Here is a 13,917-nt window from a genome sequence, read left to right as displayed (position 1 = left end):
AGTCATTTTGTTTTTACGCACATCAGAGAAACATCTGCATCTCATCTAAGTCCCACAGACTACAGACCTTTAGTCGGCTGATAGTTGGGCCCGATTCTAATTTGTATGTAGAATCGGCCGATACCAATGTGCGCACTTTCTTACGTCATAATATGTCTATACTGATTAACATCCCAACATAACTATCGTACCGACAAAAAGTCTGTAGAGTGGAGGCTAAGTACCGGAAAACGCAGTGTGGGACGTCCACCCACAAGGTGGACCGACGACCTGATAAAGATAGCAGGAAGGCGCTGGATGCAGGCCGCTACCAACCGTGCGATGTGGAAGTCATTGGGGGAGGCCTATATTCAGCAGTGGACGTCCTGTGGCTGAAATGATGATGATGATGATAATGAAAAAGTCTGTAGTCTCCGGCTAAGCTAATGGGATGTGATGATAAATAAGGCCAAATGAAACTTATTTCAGGAAAGCAGTTCAGTATTCATTTTAATAATACGAGCAATATGCAACTAAATAATATAAAAATTACACTCCTGCATCGCGTTTGTGTATAGTCCTGCTTGTTCATATTTTAGTCTAATCTTAGAAAGGATACATGCCTATATCATTGAATTACGAGGAAAGTTTGTTTATTTGATTTAAATAAACCCTTGTAGGGTTGTTAGTAAACTAATTTAAATATGCTGGAGATTGGGTGTTTGTAATTCAATCGGGTTAAGTGTCGGATTTACAGGCCCTAAATAATTTGATGTAACATTAAGATGGCGTACAGTATTCAGCCTCCGTTTACTTGTATTTTATTTTATTTATTAGTACTTACGTCATGTATATTTTGTGTTTATCCATTAGGTATGATCATGCTATTAACTGAAAACTCAGATCGTTTTCTGAAAGCTAATGTCCTATTTTAATTCACAGGTTATGGATTCATTTTATAACAATTAAGTTATTTTTAACAACAGCACATCAGCTAAGTGTAAGACCACTTATGTACCTGGAATTACGCAAATAAAGAAATTTGATTTGATTTGATTTGATTAAGCGTATCGGTCAGTGAAAAGTTCTTTCAATTTCGGTCTGTTACGTTTTCAGTTTCGAAGATTTTCCAAGACAGTACTTGGATATTTTTGGTAGCCTACCTCATTATTTATTTAGAAAAAAGCTTTTCATATTATTTGTCATCACAAACAGACTCTTATTTATATTCACATAATATACTATTGAGAGATGTAGTTTAAGTTAGGAATATCAAAAGAAAATATTATTATGTATGTATTTTGCCACAAAATAGTCCTATTTCAAGCTTTAGCTTTAGCTTTAACGTTCACAAGGCCCATGATGCGTATGCATGCGTCTCTCTAGATCAAAAGTTTCCCGCACACGTCCTCGTGACACGAAAAATTTTGTTATACCTTAGTTGAAACTGTATAAAATGATAAATGGTGACTTTATTTTTCAAGGTTTTCCATCATTTTGCATTGCCTTACTTACCTGAGTTTTAGTATTTCAGGTTGTTTACTTCGTTACTTTTCAGTTTTCTGAACCCTTCTCAATCTCAACGCCAGAAGAGTGTATAATTCGTATCACTCAGAAGATTACATTCATCGGCTAGTTACTGCGGTTTGACTGCTTTCAAGTTCCATCATTATAATCAGTTCGTACTTTAGATTCGGTTATCAATATTTTTTCATTAAATAGGCATGCAAGACGTCTAAAAATGATCCATACATGCGGTGGATAGAGTGTGATATATGGTACATCTTTTACACATGCAAATTGAATAGCACATGGTGATGATGCTTCCTTTCAAGTTATTTATATTTAGGTTAGGTTAGGTTATTTGTGAGTATTAATACCCAATTACAAAAGATATAGGATAATTAATTTGGCTAAACTTTTGTTGGAAAAACCAGTACCTACAGAATAGTGACATAACTAATTAAGCTTTCGTAGCATGGTTTATCTAGGTAACTCTATCAGAATCCCACAATACAATTTAGTGATTTTTCAGGTCAGATAGTAAACAAGTGAAAATGCATCGCACATTGAAACCTTCTTAGCCTGTGTCGAGTTCAATTTGCGAAGAGCGATGATGTTTTATAAAAATATGGCGTGAAATGACGAGTTCTCTCGCTACTTTTTCTACGTAATTTCGTTTATCTAAAGGTTTTCATCGCAGCTGAACAAATGCCTAGTTGGTAATGAGCGGTGAGTCATGCGATACAAGTTGTTTTCCGAGAAATCGTTGACTTATAAGTTATAACGAATATTCGCCGTTTCACCTTTCAGAGTTTATGTGAGGAAATCAATACAAATAAATGAAAATACGATTATAATTTGTTAACTTTATTTGTTATAACAACTTAACATCTTACTTTAAAAACTAATTCGGAGAAAATAAACTAAAATATTTAACAGTAATTGGAAGGATAATCCGTCCGGACGATCAGACAGATCTCGTTGGGCTCTCGGCCGGGGTACGGTTGTATGGTTTGGTACGGGTACGGATTGGATTGGATAGGCACTTCTTCTACGAAGTAGCCTTCTGAAACGGATATTTCTGCCGTATTACTCGGCACGTAACTATAACTGCCCGCATTTGCCGCAGAGTTGGCGTAGCTACCTCCGTTATAGCTTCCCGAACTGGCCTCAGCGTTCGCGTAACTAGCATCGTAGCCTGCGTCAGGGAAGTATACTGGGCTAGTGTCGTAGACACCAGATCCCCCACTATAAGGGACATATTCTCTACTATAAGGGACATATTCTCCACTATAACTACACCCATAGCCGCAGTTTCCCCCTCTGTTACCGTTATTACCACCTCCCTTATTCCTGTTGAGGATAAACATCAGGAATATCAGATTGAGTAGACTGTTACCACCACCTCCACTGCCCGAGTCAATGATGATTGGTGGCAAAGGAGCAGGAGGGTAGTAAGGGCTATAGTTTGAAACTGAAGGAGCTGTGAGGCCATAAGCTGAGCTGGTATCATAAGTCTGGACCACGGGTTTGATGATCGCTGGAACGGTGATGGCAGTTGGCGATGCTGATGCTGATGCAGTCGACGTTGCTGTTGATATAGATGTTGCAGTGGACTGACACAGGCTGCCCTGGAAGAATAGATAACATGAATTACGTCAGGATCTTGTTCAATGGCGTTTATAAATATGAGATTGACATCTAGTACTCATTAAAATGAGAGTTTATTTGTTTTTATAATAAATCAAATCAAGGAGAGTGCACAAAATCGCACTTTTAAATGCAATAACTTGGTCAAGATAGTCAGACTGCAAATGTGGTATCTATGTGTATTGCATTATGTGATGAAATAATGGTGTCAATTCTAAGTTATAGTAGAATTCTATACCTTCAGAGCAAGGATGCATGCTGATAAAAAAGCCGTCGTTCTAACGCCCATGGTGTGTGTTTAACATAGTCGCATTCTTTGTTTTAATTCCTATATATACTTGTAATTTCAAAAGCAAGTCGGTCACTAGGTAACTCCGAGTGTGGTAACCTTGACTTTGGTGCATTCAAGCACGTAATGTTTTGGAAGATATTCGTATTCGCGATTAGTTATTTTTATCAAAGCGCAGTCGGTTACAAGAACATTTTACTGTGTTGTCGGTTTATAGTTAGTAAATATGATAGTTTATCTAGGATTTGTGCTATTTTACTATGTGTACACTTCTGCTAACTATATTAAGTAACGCCCTTTAAAGTATCGTAAGTATCTATTAGATACGTAGGTATTTGTTGATTAATGTTTACAAGGAACTGGATCAAACATTTTCGAAATAATTCCTATCAAGAATTTCAAAATCTCCTAATTTTGAGATTATTTTGGCGGACAGTAACGGCAGTTGTTCAGCGTAATAATAATATATTAATATGCTAGACAGTAAAAAGATATAATTCTGCTCTATCCACCTCTCATAGTTACACTGACACTATTTTATTACTATTCAATATATAATACTCTTCATTCTATACATAACAGTGGCGTGCTAGGCCTGTGGTAGTCTCGCTTACTCGTATTAATATTTTAGCTACGTGCATAGTTGCGAGCACATCGGCCTACTACATTATGACAAAGTAATTAATTTAGGACCTTAACAAAAAGAGATAATATTCAAAATGAATTAGGGAATAATCCATTTTGCAAGTCGGACTGCTGTCGATTGTAAAAAGGTTCAATTCAAATAATATTTTTGTGCCTAGTATTTCAATTATGTTAGAATTAGGTTTAAAGCTAATATTTTCCTAACAATTTTCGTTCGAGTGCCTAATAATACTTACTGTGCAATACCTCTACTATCTCGAACCATAAATTTTAAACGGTTTAGTCTGTGTCTGGCGAGGTGCAAGTTCATTAGCAATAAGACGGGAGAATTTAATGACTCTGTAGTAATAGCCCCATGCGGGCTTCTACAGGGTGCGCCAAAAACTTTTGCAAATAGCAACGATTCATTTCTCGAAAGGTAGAGACGCGTAGATGGTCTGAAACTGTTCATAATTTCATGGATTTTTGTCACTATAGAGCGCATGAAACAACATTCTTGGTTTATGTGTGATTTTTTTGTATTATTAAACTGTGTTTCCCATTAGTTTTCCATCTCCCACGTGTCCCACCATCGAACTGTTTTCAAGAAATCAAGCGTTGCTTTTGTAAAAATTTTTGGCCCAACCTGTAGAGTAGCCGCCAGACAAAAGATAGGTATTTGCGATCCTAAATTTTCTCGTAAAAGTGGTTTAGTGCTTTTGAACAGAATTCCACATAATGTCGCTTTTGTTGAAAAAGTTATGTCATTCATAAAGAAAAATGATTATGTTTAATTTTCCTGTCGTAACGTTATTAAATTCAACTGCATAGTTTGTGCTCATTTATCACCTAATAAAATACAGAAAGGCACTGAATACTCAATGTGAAAAGTCGGAATTTGAACTTTAAATCTTATTTTCTAAACAATACTCTCACTCTCTGCTGAACTTTTGGTGATAGGTAAAAAGTCATACATGAACACCAAATCTATAATTATTATGTAAGGGTAGGGAGAACAGAGGCCTGTTTCTGTACCTATTTTTACAACCACAAACAAAAAATTCTGGGTATTCTGATTCTCGAAATCTGAAATCCAAATCCGATAGTTTTGAGCACAAAGGTCTTCCCGGAACCAGTGAATAAAAGGATTTTTCTGGGTATAGTCAGTCGCTAGTCCAGTTTTATAATGACTTTAAAAATTATACGATCCTACTCGTATCTACTACTGGTTATTTGTACTTAAAAAACACGAATTTTCCACTGATTTTATTTAACATTTTACTAAGATTGTGCAATTGATTTGTTTTTAGATTGAATTGACTTTACTAAATCATAGGAGTTTTAGATGTTGTTGCTAGCTTGTATCTGTAACCTACATTAACGTATACATAATAACATACATGCGTAGATACACATGCACGCATCTTGACATAAATACTTCGTTCATCTCACGCATGAGTTGCGCGACCACTTAGCAAGTACATTTTCTCTGCCAGACGACGTACTATTTTCGAATCATAAGACATTCGTTTAGGGTTTTCTACAATTTGGTATATAAATTTAAATTCGCGTGCTTGAAAATATGCTTCTAAGCTCGTTACAATAAGGGTCATCGCATTAAGCAGCAGCACTGATTCCTTTTGAAGCGGCTGATTACTTTTCGTCTCTGAAAAGCTGTCCTATAGCCAGGAGCCATTACTTCTCCAGGTGATGTTGCTACATGTTTTTGAGTATTCCTCTTTTGCGCACTCTTTCTTTGATGCGCTGGTAAGTAGAGACGGATAATTAAGATTATTTCTTGCTGTATCAATGTAGGCATGGTTGTTGCAAAGTTTTTGTAACCCAAAATCATTGGCCAGGTACTGCCTAATTGAGGGTAAGGTAAACTAGTCATCATTTCGTGGTAAAGAAATTTGAGTAAAAAAATACCAATAAATTGTTTATTTATGCAAATAAACGTTGCATGAGTTTTAGTCATCTTACGTTAAAGTTACATCAGATTTACTAAAGCAAGTCAACTTGCCTTACTCTTTTATCACAGAATTAGGTGAGTCTACCCTACCTATCTGCCCTTGAAAATTCGTAGCCTAAACTAAACTGTACTTCGGGAAAGCGCCATCACATAGTTTCTAATAGGTACTTAGAAAATAGCTTCAACTAAGTCTTGCATATTTGCAAATATTTTACTTGCGAATACTGCAAAGCTTGGTGAAAAGCAGTGGAAGATAAATGTAGAGTCATTTGTCGGGTTCCACTTTGCATTGCAAAGTTCATAAGCCGTTATTAGGGCGGCTGGTTGTGTTATTATTATTATGTGCTGTGCCATTTTGTTGGATATATTTTTTTAAATGCATTCAAGATTTTAATTCTGTGATCAACTTTTGGAGTAAACGCAAACAACAGCGTCTTCTAGAAACTCATCGTGACATTTATTGTGTTAGGTAGGTACAGTCAGCGTCAAACAGACACCTAAAGTAGCCAAAAAGTTCGCAACACGTCTTTGTTACAGTTTGAATAAGGTGGCATTGTCTACTTTTTGGCCACTTTGGTTGTCACTATTTGATGCTGACTACACTTACACATTGCAACACTAGCAGCAATAGCCGCAACGCAAAATTATCTTTCGATAGGTACTCTAGCGATCGTGGAGATTTTTTTGGGAATTACTATTTTAGGAAAGGAATAAGGTTAACCTTCTGCTATAATTTGTTTTTATAAATACGCAAATGAAGGCTTGACTGATAATATTTATTTTAATATTCGTGATGTAACAATTTTCATATACATACCTAAGATTTGGTATTGGAATAAGACGTAATAATTGTTTATTCAAAAACTTCGTACTAACACATAAACTTTATTGACCTTAAAATGTACATACTAAAATTTACAGGACCTTCACATGGCTGTGAGGGTTGTAACTTAGTTACAGGGGTACGGGGAGGGGTAAGGCACGTACGGTTGCCCGGTGCAACCGCCGCAAGCGCTGCAACCGCCGCCGCAGCTGCAGCCGCCGCTGCTGCCACCGAGTAGACCGCCGCTGCCGTTGTTGTCCAGAAGCAGTAGAAGTAGAAGTGGCATGATGCCGTTAAAGCCGTTGTTATTGCCGCTGTTCCCGCTGACCACGATCGGGGGAGGGTAGGGAGGGTAGCCGCCATATTGCGCGCTGACGAGGAGAATCTGTGGACACAAAATTGTTTTTAAATGAGGACAAAGTTGATTATATAACTGGGAATATATTTGGGACGCAAGTAGACCTTCTTCTGCCTCGCCCTATCCCGTTACGCGGGGTCAGCTTTCCCAATCATACGGCGCCATTTGATTCTATCTTGAACGTCTTGTTCGTGGATATACTTTCATGTCCTTTTGGACATTCGTCATCCAGCAGTCCGTCACACATTTTTTAACACACTCGCAAGGAAAAAGCGTCTTTGCTAACTTACAGTTCATAAGTCTAGTATCAGCGTCGATGGGTCCAAGTCTAACCAAGGACAAGGTAATTAATCCAGTCGCTGTCCAAAAGGAACCTCTATTAATGAGTTATATAAAAACTATATCCTTTGAAATAAAATAATATACTCACATTGGCGTTGGCGATAAGAACTAAGCAGAACATCCACCAAGCTGAACCCATTTTTGTATTAAAAATATTTTTAATTTAAATTACAGAGAAAGTATCATCAGATTCGCACTAAATGAAATACAATGAATAAAAATTATACCACGTTTATATAAAAGTTCCGGCTATCTATAGGAAATTTAGCAATTCAATCATGTCTTACGGCAATGCATTGATGAAATGGTTTTCTAATTGTTGCGTTATACTTTGGAATGGTGTTGCTTTAATTGACATTAATATGGAACTTAATTAATTACTTAAACATTTTACAGGCAGTTTAAGATAAGATAAACACTGAATTATCAAACCTTAATGATGCGAAGTTGTTTTCTAATGTCTATTAAAGATAAAAAAAATAGTCTTTTGTTGGGTTGCCATTCACTCAGAAGTTAGAAATTTTCGAAGGATGAAGTCAAGGAAAGAATACAGTCAACCTTTAACTCAAGTTCAAGTGTTATCTCAGGCATCGGACTTATTCACAGATACAAAAATACGAGTAAGGGTCGATTTTTTTAACCATCTGTTACCTTTTATAAATAATAATCTGCTATCAATGCAACAAAATAATTTAAGCTTTTTTTAAGCGCGCCAGGAGTCTGCCTAATATTTTCTATAACATTATACTCCTAGATTATTCACGTCTTTGTAAGCCACACAGTCGTTTCTGGAAAGGAAATAGGTTACATATATACTAGTAGTCGTTAAGTAAAGGAAATAGCATACTTCGACTTAGGCTAGAGTTGAAACTAGACTGCTTGAGGCGCATTCCAAAAGTTCATTTCATAATACTTATTCCATTGGCCTAGATAGAAAATCGTCTAAATTGCATTGCATTCCATTTGTAGGTATTCTAACTGAACACTGAACATACCTGAAAAATAAAATCTATAGGGTTCTGGAAAAACAATTTTCAGATTGGATAGAGTCCCCAGGGTGCTCCAGGCGTAACACCTAAATAGAAATTGTTTACTTTCGTTCTTGAGTGGTATACGAGTAGGTACTTTTTTTATACAACATTATTTAGCTTCTAGCAAATAGTTACCAATTAAGCTACATATTTATTTGTCCTAACTCTTTAATTCCTCTAGAAGTCTAGACATTTTGTTAAGTACATCATCTATGTAATCTTTGTAGGTTGTTGTAACAAATGTAGCAAATAAATAATAAATATTTTCTTTTTTATTTATATTACGTGCTATTTTTAGATTTATCTCGGCAAGTCGGCCATGACACTGGGAGACAGAGACTCATTATCGTAAGAGGCCATTAAGACCAGACTGGTCCAACTAAGGCACCATTTCATGATTTCCTCAGACTATTGCGATGTATTTTGTCTGTATATCTCATTCGTTCTCCTAGGTCTCAAAATACAGTGTATCATTAATTTATGGTTTCGACCATCTACCTACTTCGCTATGTCTACTAAAAGCTTGCTGCAAAATAGTAGCCTTACTTACTTAAAAGTTGCGCACCTTGAACGAACACCATAAAGACATAGTATGGAAATGCCATTTAAAACTTTTCATTATCTACAAAGGGAATATGTGTTATAGAATTGATATCCAAAACGAATTATACTATGTCTCGTTGTCCACTGGCATTGATATTCTGGAAAAATGTTAGTGCTTTTCTGTTATAATAAAGCTGTTATAGGTATGTCTTTTTATAGGACAAGATAAGAGCACTCATAAGAAAAATACGCCCATACTAATCGAAGATAAGTACATAATATTTTGTATAAGTCCCCAACATATTCCACGATTTACTCATGTCTCAAAGTTTGTCTTAGCTTAAACCAATGTGGTTAAATGTGTCGTATGATAACGATATCAGTCTTAATTATCTTTTATAATACCTTTTTCTACAGATTAAATAGTCATTTAAGTAGAGTTACTTATCGGGCACTGTCTCAACCAACTTGGACAGAAAGTTCAAATTCAAATTCAAATTCAAATTCAAATTCAAATTCAAAATACGTTTATTGTGAACCACAGGTACATAGGTTGTCAAATTATAAATGGATATAGATCGGCTGCGTTCCGCCTTGAAGGCATACAATAGTTACTTAGTGCTTAATTCTAGGGTTAAAGTTTATGCTGAAGGTTAGGTGCAAACATATTAAGTAATTATTCAGAATTGTGTGAAAGTGATGCATTCAGGTGAAAAAACATAGGGTAAACTAAAGCTTTTTTCGAATAATCTTCTTTTGTGTATGGTTTGTAAAGTCTGTTATTATGACATGGCTGATGCGTATTACTTTTTCATTTTTGTCTTTATGTAACTGTATCTTGAAACTAAAAGAGTCTGATCATATTTTTACGTGAAACTGATCTAGAAAAATCATCAATGCTGTCGACTACAAAAGCTCTGCTTGGCGTAGGAAGTAAAAGTTCTGGAGCTGACGATAATGAAGTAAAGAATAAAAATCTTCCTTTCGTACTTCATTTTCCATTTTATTAGTTTTGGAGTAATTTTCGTTATCCTGTGTTATTTAGGGGTATGTAGTATCAATCATTCATGTCTTCAACTTCTTCGAACAAATCTACTATATAAAAATAAGTCGGGTTTTCCTCCCTGACGCTATAACTCCAGAACGCACGAACCGATTTCCACGGTTTTGCATTCGTTGGAAAGGTCTCGGGCTCCGTGAGGTTTATAGCAAAGAAAATTCGGGAAAAGGGGGTAAAACAGGATCCACGCGAACGAAGTCGCGGGCGGCCGCTAGTAAAAATATAAAATTAAAGATCGGAAACCATTTTATTTACTACAAACAAACAAAACGCTCTCTTATCTAACTATACATTTAGTTATTGCCCAATGACAATATCAGAAGCCAGGGTAAGATGTCTTTGAAGCCACCACCGTTGTTGCAGCTCTGGGGGATCACGATAGGCTGGCATGGGGGAAGGTAAGATTGGCTGGGTCCTCCGTATGGGGTTCCATAAGGTCCTACGGGGACAGCGTCGGAGATCTGTAAAAAAGTTTTTCTTAAATCAGAGTTTCATATAGGCAAAGCTCTTGGTGTTCTGGTATTATTTTTGCTATCTTGGTTCTGTAGTATAGGATTTTAGTTCCAAGAAACTTGTTTCAAAGTTTGGTTTCTTATCAATACTTACGCTGAAGCACACTAGAGCAAGAACTACAATACACGCTACTGACACCATTGTGTTTGATTGTGTTTGTCTGTAAAGTACTAATGATGCCAAAACGTTGTTCGAGCATTTTTATATGGAATTTTATCTTAACATTGCGTTTGTATGGTACATCGTACTAGCAGTACAGAGGTGAGTCAAACGCATGTGCACGTAGAGATAAAGCTGGCAAAATCGCGTAATAGTCTATTAAACTTTGCCAGACACGTGCTATAACACGTTTATTATTATTTTGCAAGGAACTTTTTCAAATGCTACAAGAATTTATAAATAAGAACAAGTCAAATTAAAAACAGTTTTTTATTTACACTTTTTTATTATTAAGAGTCTGCTCGGCTAGGTTTTACATAATATAAATACTTATTGTTATTAATTAACTTATGCCTACAATTTGGTTTAGTGCTAATAATCATCATGGTATTCATGGCTATAGTCATATTCTCTGGATATTTCAACACTTTCGGGCTTTGAGTTCTTATATTTTCCATATGTCTTGTTGCTTTTTCGATTGTAATATCTGTCATGTTCCTCATATTCTTCAGATTCATCGTTTTTGTATTTTGAATTATCCTCTGGTTTATTATAATATCTGTGTCCTTTCTGTTTTCGATAACTTCTATATCCGTCTTTTTCGAAGTGATCATTACGGTTTGAACATTCACAATGATGGCATCCACAACTATTTCTCTCTTTTATCAGATTAAAAATCAGTGGTAATAATGCTTTGAGATTTGAAGACTGTGATGCCTGTTTTGACAAACTTGAAGCTAAAATAGAACTGATGGTAGGCATGACTGAAGATGTGGATGAAGGCGGTGTTTGACTTGGCATAGAAGAAAATAGGCTAATCTTATTCTGATCTGGATTTGATATAGAGGCAGCTTGTGAATGAGGTTGAACGGATCTTATTATTGTTATTTGATTTGGGGTTTCAGCCGGATTCTGTGCTAAGAAAGGCGTGTTATCTTTCCCTTGGTTTTGCTGTGGCACGCCTACAATTGTTAGCAATGATGGCTGATTATTCTGTGATACTGCAGCCGATGGTGATATAGAGTTGACCAATTGTCTATCAACTATATACGAAGGTACACCAGATATTGAATATTGCTTATTTTGAGGGCAAGTTACTGACGTTGACTCGCCTCCGGCATTGTTAATACATAAAGTCGTTGACGAAGATGGTTCTGAAGACGTTACAGGAGCACAAGATGGGGCACTTGTCCCTTGACAAGTTTGCACAAACTGACCATTTACTGAAGGGGACGATGTATCAGAAAACTGACTTAGCATTTTTACATTACTGTAAGTTGGATTCTGGTTCTGCACATTTACATTTTGAGGAAGAGAATTGTGAGAAGATATTTGTTGGAAAATGGGATGTTGTTGTGATAAAGTCTGTTGTGAGAAACTCGTAGGTTGAATGCTTAGCGTCGAATGCTGTAGATTGAGAGGCTGTTGAGTATTTACTGACTGTGGGTTCAAAACTTGCGAGTTACCCAACTGGAAAGTTTGTTGTGTGGTCACAGATTGTAAATTTAAAGGCGACTGCGTTGTCACTGACTGTAAAATAGGCTGTTGGGTGCTCACGGTCTGCAGATTCGAAGATTGCTGGTTATTCAAACTTTGCAAATTAACAAGCTGCTGTACATTCACTCCTTGTGACCCTTGAGATTGCAGATTCTGTAGTTTCTGTAAATTCACCGACTGTTGCACATTGTTTGGCAAAATGTGGTTCTTCGAAAACTGATTTAAACTTTTCTGAATGATATTTCCTTGTGACTGCATTCCCACGGAGTTGTTTAAAAGTAGGTTAGATAGAATATTTGAACCATTTTGCTGACTGCAGCTGACCTGAAATTAACAAAAAAAATATTAAAAAATAAGATATTTCATAAATAAACAAAGACCAATAAAAATACAAGCTAAAAGAGTACAATGGTACATACCTGGAGATATAATATTGATATAGCTAGCACAGAGAGCCTGGCTAACATCTTGAAGCAAATATTTAATGACATAATTCAAATCTTAAATACAATTATATATCTGACGGATTTCCAAACGATAGTCATTATCTTGTAGAGATAATTAAAGTTATCTGACGTTGCTTCATGTTATTGTCTTAATCACGATTATTCTGATAGAAAAAATATCTCGATGATTACTTGATTGACTGCTAATATGTCGTCATCTTAGTAATTACGTAAGTATTTATGCTGACAGTGTTTGATGTGATCCTTTAACTGACAGTGTTAAATTTAATACAAAAAATCTACACTAATATTATAAAGCTGAAGAGTTTTTGCTAGAATGCGCTAATTTTAGGAACTACTGGACCGATTTATAAAATATCCTTTTGTGTTGAATAGCGAATTTATCGAGGAAGGCTTTAGGCCATCTTATAATATCCACCCTACAACCAATAGAAGCGGAGCAGTAAAGAAAAATGTTGCAAAAATGGGAAATATTATTCAAACTATATATTTTCACAAGTAAAAAATCGCAATAATAGAGAGAGATTAAAAGTATATAAATATAATGTCATTAATCCTTCGTAAGAGTAATTTTTTAGCTATTTTTATTCAGGGAGACCTACATTTTGCGACACATACAATGCGTCATCTGACCGCAGCCAAAATCTTTCTGGGTACTTCTTTCGAAACAAAGGGTTATGTGTTTATTACTCATCGAGGCGTGTTTTTGCCAATCTTCACTTGAACACTGATCATTATATGAAAGTTCTTACATTTTTGGAACTGCGATATTTTAGTCTGATATTTTATTTGAAATACTTTTGGATCCTGGGAACAAAAAAAAATATTTCTATGTCTTTCCTAATCTACGATATTGTTTTTGTAACAGATTAAACTAAGAAACGGAAGAACATAGCGATGACAAACAACATATTCGCAACAAAGCTTTTTGATATAAGTAAGTATACTGTATAATACCTATAGCGTTAAACTAGCTAGTCATAGTAAACCATGCCATCAGGTAGAGGAAAAAGTGCCATTTAGAGATAATATAGTTGTATTCCTTTATAGTTAATTCATACTTTAGTATTAGTAATCAGGCACGGTGCTCTATAAGGTTGCCAATGA

General features: G+C 35.8%; 2 protein-coding genes across 3 annotated transcripts in view; one reads left to right on the top strand and one right to left on the bottom strand.

Annotated features, from left to right (window-relative positions):
- The window catches only part of LOC114355713 (serine/threonine-protein phosphatase 2A regulatory subunit B'' subunit delta), a 165,928-nt gene that overhangs the window by 75,521 nt on the left and 76,490 nt on the right, over positions 1–13,917 (top strand). The window lies entirely within an intron of this gene.
- LOC114355714 (uncharacterized) lies at positions 6,882–7,724 on the bottom strand. The gene is made up of 2 exons (XM_028308686.1): positions 7,629–7,724; positions 6,882–7,225 (listed from the first exon to the last, which is right to left on the bottom strand). The coding sequence occupies exons 1-2, from the start codon at positions 7,677–7,679 to the stop codon at positions 6,968–6,970; spliced, it is 309 nt and encodes a 102-aa protein (XP_028164487.1). The 5' UTR covers positions 7,680–7,724; the 3' UTR covers positions 6,882–6,967.

Source organism: Ostrinia furnacalis, unplaced genomic scaffold, assembly GCF_004193835.3.
Source record: "Ostrinia furnacalis isolate ACB-3 unplaced genomic scaffold, ASM419383v2 OfSCF2491, whole genome shotgun sequence".
Taxonomy (NCBI): domain Eukaryota; kingdom Metazoa; phylum Arthropoda; class Insecta; order Lepidoptera; family Crambidae; genus Ostrinia; species Ostrinia furnacalis.
Note: the sequence above shows the minus strand (reverse complement) of the source record. Positions and strands in the feature narration are given on the sequence as shown.

Excerpts from the sequence above, each read along its gene's own strand:
- LOC114355714 (XM_028308686.1), bottom strand. The coding sequence starts at position 7,679 with ATGGGTTCAGCTTGGTGGATGTTCTGCTTAGTTCTTATCGCCAACGCC. Across the intron at positions 7,226-7,628 it reads TTCTTATCGCCAACGCCAAT|ATTCTCCTCGTCAGCGCGCA; the intron begins GTGAGTATATTA and ends TTGTGTCCACAG.